This window comes from Echinops telfairi, unplaced genomic scaffold, assembly GCF_000313985.2.
Source record: "Echinops telfairi isolate 266 unplaced genomic scaffold, ASM31398v2 ScPeMD7_7457;HRSCAF=8495, whole genome shotgun sequence".
Classification (NCBI taxonomy): domain Eukaryota; kingdom Metazoa; phylum Chordata; class Mammalia; order Afrosoricida; family Tenrecidae; genus Echinops; species Echinops telfairi.
In genome coordinates this window covers 45,106,457-45,112,629 of record NW_022111357.1, presented here as the reverse complement: position 1 = coordinate 45,112,629, position 6,173 = coordinate 45,106,457, and the positions used below count along the sequence as shown (strand labels likewise).

At 63.7% G+C, this 6,173-nt stretch overlaps 1 protein-coding gene across 1 annotated transcript in view; it reads right to left on the bottom strand.

Annotated features, from left to right (window-relative positions):
• Positions 1 to 952: 952 nt before the first annotated feature.
• Positions 953 to 6,173, bottom strand: part of COPE (COPI coat complex subunit epsilon) — a 7,899-nt gene continuing 2,678 nt past the window's right edge. Inside the window, exons 2-10 of the mRNA XM_004705245.3 lie at positions 5,524 to 5,586; positions 4,700 to 4,800; positions 4,299 to 4,451; positions 3,906 to 3,959; positions 3,387 to 3,468; positions 3,114 to 3,269; positions 1,832 to 1,900; positions 1,270 to 1,344; positions 953 to 1,155 (exon numbers count right to left, since the gene is read on the bottom strand). Of these exons, the coding sequence (XP_004705302.1) occupies positions 1,108 to 1,155; positions 1,270 to 1,344; positions 1,832 to 1,900; positions 3,114 to 3,269; positions 3,387 to 3,468; positions 3,906 to 3,959; positions 4,299 to 4,451; positions 4,700 to 4,800; positions 5,524 to 5,586 (801 nt within the window). The 3' untranslated portion in view covers positions 953 to 1,107. The remainder of the gene's footprint in view (positions 1,156 to 1,269; positions 1,345 to 1,831; positions 1,901 to 3,113; positions 3,270 to 3,386; positions 3,469 to 3,905; positions 3,960 to 4,298; positions 4,452 to 4,699; positions 4,801 to 5,523; positions 5,587 to 6,173) is intronic.

The window sequence follows — 6,173 nt, the reverse complement described above, 5'->3', positions numbered from 1 at the left end:
TCCTTGCTTCTGCCCAGGCCTGTGGGGCCCACCCCACACAATCTGGTCACCATGGCACCCATCAGGTAATGAGAGAGGGTGCTCCACCTTGCGGCCTCCGGTTTCCCCAGTGGGCACTCGGTGCAGAAGACGTGAAGAGTGTCCCTGGTGCTGGCACCAGAGCCCAGCATGGTGTCCCCTTCCTGTCCCAACCTGGGGGCTACTCATCTGGGGGGACTCAAGTACTCCTGGTGCCCCTAGCTCAGGAAGGTACGGATAGGCAGCCAGCCAGGACGGGAGGTGGCTACTATATCCCCTGGTGTGGGAATTGGTGGTGGTTGGGGGCAGCAGGATGGCAGAGAACCCAAGCACCTGAAGCCCACTCGCCCATCTACCTGAGCCCAAACAGCCCCAGGGCCTTTGCACAAGCTGTATGTCTAGTGCCTGGGGGACTGTCACGCCCCTTCCCAAGTATTGCTGTTTGTTTGGGTGCAGACTTTGTTCAAGAGCAGACCCCATACCTTGTCGCCCACCTCAATGCCACATGGGGCTGCCCAGTTCCCAAGCCCCTGTTGCCCCAACCCTATTGTTGGGCAAACTCCTGAGAAGGGGATGGGGTGCAGGCATTTGATTCAGAAACCTTGGGTTTCTAGAGGGCATGTGAGTCAGCCAGGGGTGTGGGCTGCCTCTCCTGGCCTCTCCCAGACCACAGAAGGGTCCTCTGGGCTTGAGCCCTGGGTCCTTGGTGTAAATGTTCCATGCCTCAGTTTCTCTGCCCTATCAGCTGGAGTGAAGTCTGCGGTGACTGGAAGCTGGGGTCATTTGCAAGGTGTGTGTGTGTGTGTGTGTGTGTGTGTGTGTTGGGGTGCCAGCACTGCCCTCACCACCTCCCTTCCCATATCCCAGCACTGGACCCTCTTCTGAGCTCTGGCTCAGACATACCCCCATCAAAAAGGCCAGGATGTCCAATGGGGAAGCTCAGGAGGTCAGTTTATTGTGAGATCAGGTGCTGGGGCCAGGCTTCCAGGCTCTGGCCGAGAAGTGGGGGCTGGAGGAGGGCAAATGGTCCCCTCGGTCCCTTGGTGCAGACACAGCCTTCGGGACATCAGGTGGGGCATCAGGCCAGCCTCAGGCACTGGGGGCATACTGCAGGACCAGCCGGTCAAAGTCATTCTCCTTCAAAGGCAGAAGCAGAGAGGGGGCTAAGGACGAGGCCCGGCTTGGAGGATGTACCTGGGCCAGCCAGGCCTGGGGGAGGGGAGGGGGCCGGGCTTTGGGCTGACCACTCACCTTGGCCTGGTACTCCCTGATGAAAGGGTGAGACCTGTGGGAGTCCTTCAGCTGGGACAGGTAGCGGTTTGTCACCTGAAAAAACAGAGGGAAGGCCAAGTTGACAGGATTCAAGGACCCTGTCTCTATCACCTTACCCCCCTTGTCCCGGGGGCTCCTCACTCTACCCCAGAATGGGCAGGCCCCCCACTGTGCCCCCAGGGCAAGGACTAAGGAGCATGCCCACGCAGAGGGGTGGGATGAGTGGATCAGCCAGGCCTGGGCTCTGGGAAGAGGCATATGGGTAGGGAGCCACGGTAGGAAGAAGACTCAGGATTAGAACGTGACTCCTGGCTCCCCTCCCGCAATGGCCAGGGCTAAAGCACCTTGTCCAGCTCTCTCCCCGCGACTGGGGACGAGCAGTGATGCCTGCCCCCAGAACAGGGCAGACAATCACAATTCCTCCACTGACCAGGCCTCCCTGAGGCTGCGGGGAAACGAGGGAGGGGGAGGGGGCTTCTGCTCCCACCTCCGCCATGCTGTGCCCAGCCCCGAAGGGGCGTGGGGGGGGGGGCACCTGTACCTCAGGGGGCTTGCCCAGGTGCTGGGACAGGACGATGAGGTTGATCAGCGTCTCTGGGTGGCCGCTGTCCTGCAGACCAAGGGTGGGTAGAGGTCAGGGGGGCCGATGTCCTGCCACCCATGATAGGTATGGATGGAAGCCTCAGCAGTGGATGGACCAGGGACCAGAGGCAGAGTACAGCCTCCTGCAGCCCCCAGCCTCGGGCTGGTCCTTCCCCGACTGAGCCGGCCTCCTGTCCGCAGACAGGGCCAGGGGCACAGCTCCAGGTCTCCTGCTTCAAGGGTCATTCAGGAAACGGGTCTGGCGGCCAGGAGGCAGGGGCGGACTCGTCAGCCAGACTCTTCCCTTGTCCCCTGCCCCAGCAGCGAGACCCCGCCCCACCTAGTCCCAAGGGGCCTCAGCAGGAAGCTGCCCCAAAATGACCTAACAGCTGCAGGCCTGACCTCACCCACCGGGGCCCTAGAAGGGTAGGGCCTGGGGCAGCACACAGGCCGCACGGGGCGGCTACGCAGTGTCTCCGACAGGGCAGCCTCCTGAAGAGCCATGACCGAGGTGCGGGGCATGGCTGTGACACAGGCGACAGTGAGGCAGCGCCAAGGGGCCACAGCCCAGGGAATATTCCAGGGACAAGGGCGGGCTGGGGCACTTCACTGGCAAGTTTTCCCAAGGTCACCTGGAGCTGTCACACAAGTGTAAGGGGACACAGACCCCACCTCAGAGCCTGTGGAGACACAGGACCCCCCAGAGGGGGCGCGGGTGCTCCAGGGATGAGATCGCTCCAGCCCCCACCCTGGGCCAGCTGCAGGTCCCACCTGACAAAGCCCTCCCTGGTGACGACACAGCCTGTGTGGAGGTGGCGGGAGAAAGGCCTGGCCCCACGACCCTGAGCAGAGTGAGCTGGGTGTCTCGAAAGGGGGAGAATGATGTCAGCTCGTCACAAGAGGGGGTGGCCTGCCTGACTCCCCTCTCCACAAGGGACAGCTGCAGCCCCGACAGGCAGGCCTTTTCCGCAGCAGCTCGCTACAGGGCGGTGAGGGGGGGCCGGTGTGTAGCCAGAACAAGGGGTGTTGGGGCCAGGCACCCCCACTGGGCTCAAGCCCCCAAGGCCCAAGCAACTGGGGCTCTGCTTTGCAGCCGGCTCAGGGCCCCACGAGCCCTGCGAGCCCTCAGTGTAGGCGGCTGGCCGCCAGGCAGAACCCGCAGACGCACAGGCACCTGCACCCAGTGGTCAGGTCCCAGCCACCGCACGCCTGCCCCATGGCCGACAGTCGGCACCAGGCACCTTGTCCAGCGCCTCCTGCAGCGCCCCCTCGGCATCCCCCCAGCGGCCCTGGGCCATGTGGCAGGCGGCCTGGCCGTTCAGCAGCAGCAGGGTGGACGAGCACTTGTCAGCCAGCTCCTGGAAGGCATAGTAGGCGTCCTGCAGCTTGTCGCCACCCTGCAGGCACAGGGACACCCATCAGTCCCTGTCCCACACACGGTGTGCTCTCACCCGTCCCCTCAGAAAGCCATGCAGAGGGGCCCCCAGAGCGGCAGGCTGTTCCCCGGACCTCACCACTGCCAGGTTGACCCAGGCGGTGGCCAGCTGGGTGAGAGTGGCATCCTCGTCCTGGTCCTGCATCTTCTTCAGCTCCTTCCTGGGCAGAGGGGGTGACAAGGGCTTCTAGCCCTGTGTCCCCACCCTGCCTACCCCATCCTGACTGGGGACGCCTCCCCAGGTTCCAGCACACCCGCCAGGCCCTGCTGCCACGCACAGACTCCACTTGCTGGCCCGGGTCACACCCACGGCCCTAGAAGCAGGCCTTGGGTCTCATCTAGAAAACAGCCCTCAGCCAGGCCTGTCTGGAGGCTGGCTGCGGCTCTGCCCATGGCATCGGCTCCACCTTACAGCCCTGCAGGGGAAAACTGAGGCATGGACCATTACCAGGTTTGTCTCAGGCCAATGCCCACAGGAAGGCCATGTGGCGAGGCCTCACCTTTACCCAGAGGAAACGGGCCCACGGGGGCTCTGGACCTGGTCACTGCCTAGGACCCCAACCCCCACCCCACCGTCCACAGGGACAGGAAGGCTCACCGGGCGAGGTCCAGGCGGTCCAGCTTCAACAGGATCTGCACCACCATGGCGGAGCTGGGGGTGCGCAGAGGTCAGCAGGGCTGAGCGGGGCTCACAGGCCCTCACCCCACTATCACAAGCTCCACCCCCTGTCCAGCGGCACCAGGGACTGGGGACCAGCTACAACAGACTGAGGCCTTGCCTGCGGTCCGAAAGGCAGGCGGAGGGCACCCTGTGGGGCAGCGTGACCCTGCCACTGACACGAGGCCCCGCAGTCCTGGGTCCCGGGCTAAGGCCTTCTTGCGGGGAGGGGGCGCTGGACAAAACACGTCATGGGCCCAGAGCGAGGGATCGGCCGTCTGCTGCCCCACCCTGCGCACTACCACGGAGTTCTGGGGCCATGGGGGCGCGCACCACTCGAGGCTGTCGCCCTGGTGCAGCGTCCGCAGCGCGGCGTCCGGGTTCCCGTCGTGCAGGTACACGGAGGCAGCCATCAGCAGGAACGTCGTGTTGGTCACGTCCACGTTGCGGCTCATCTCCCGGTCCAGGTGCGCCACTACCATGTCCCTGCAAGGCAGTGCTCAGCCCTGGGGGGGAGGTGGGGGCAGCGGCGAGGGGTCCTAGGGCTGACCTAAGTGGGGACCTCTGCGGGCAAGAGCCTCTCAGATTCGAAGCCCCTGGTGGCACGAAGTGAAGCTGAGCAGTCGGGGGTGGGTACACCCTGCTCCTGGGAGCCAGGCCAGAGAGGGCATGGGGGGCCCAGCCCTCTGGTTTCCTCCCTTCCCCACCCAACCCCCACCCCACATGCATCTCACCTCTGACCCTCGCTGGAGAGGTACTCGGCAAGCATGCGCACAGCCTGCAGCTCCGAGGCTGACGTGGGCTTGATCTCATCCAGCACCACGCCGTACTTCCTCTGCAGGGGACACGCACTCAGCACGCCCACCCCACGGAGCCCAAGGGGGGCGGGTCCTCTGTCCCCAGCGGAGGGCTATGCCTCCTCTAAGCACCCTCTCACTGTCTTGGCTCCCCTGTTGTGGGTGGCAGGGCGCGGTCCCCTAGGGATGAGGGGAATAGGCTTTAAACGGTTCTGCTGACACCCAGACTGGTGTTCCTGTCATTCTGGGGGGGCAAGAAGCCGGAAGCCCACTTCCCACAGGTTACGTTCTAGGTGGCTTGAGCTTTCTTTTGGCCACAGACAGGTGGTTTCCAGGAAGTACGTGTACAGACACGTGTACCCACCCTCCAGACCAACACCCAGACACTGTCACTAAGAAGCTGGGGGCGGGGGGTGGGGGGGTGTGGGGACGGGGGTGGCAGTGGGGACGGGGGAAATCCACATGCCCAGCCCAGGACAGGACCCTCCAGGTGGGGAGGCCATCAGCCTGGGGTTGGCCCCCCAGTCTGAGGGAGCCACCCCAGGTCGGAGTGTGGGTCCAGACAGAGCCACAGGGGTCACCACCGTGCTACGGCTCATCTGGTCCAGCCACACATCCCTGTGAAGTGGCATGGTGTGGCATGTGCCCCCAGGGTGTGAGTGAGATGGGGAAAGGGTGGCAGACATGAGTCACAGGGACACGGGGCACAGGCTCTTGGAGTCCCAGGAGTCCTGATTTGGCACCAGTGACAAAGAGCTCACCTGCGCAAGGTATGCCCGGTACAGGAAGACGTCGCGCTCCACGTCCCTCTCCGGACTGGACAGCTGTGAGGACAGACCTGGGTTAGGCAAACTGTCTTCATGCCAGCCACCAGGGCCCTGGTGCCAGCTCTCTGTAGGATGACCTTGTGCCTGATGAGGACCTCACAGGCACCACCCAATCTCATGGCCCAGGAAAAGGCTCAGCTGCCCCCCCCCCCACGCTCACAGGTGGAGAACAGGATTCAAGAGGCTCCATGCTTGCAGCACCAAAGTCAGGCTGCAGCCCCCACACGGTCCCTCTAATGCTGAGCCTGCATCTCGCACTGAGTCTGCATCCCTGAGCAGAACCCGCTCGGGCAGATGGGTCGGAGTTTCGGGTGTGTCAATGCAGGTGGAAGCTACGGGACCCCACAGCCCACCCCGAGGCGGCCACCAAAGAAAAGACCCTGTGCGCCGGGGTCTGCAGAAGCAGAAGATGCAGCTGGAACTTGCCCGTGGAGGCCAGGGGTGGAGGAAGTGGGGGCTTCTCATGGGCCCGGGCCAGGTAGGGATGAGAAGAGGGACTTGTGCCTTTTTAAAACAAGCACCAGATGTGGGTGGAACTCTGGCAACCAGCTTGTCTCGTGAATCTGTCAAGTACCCCTTTTGAA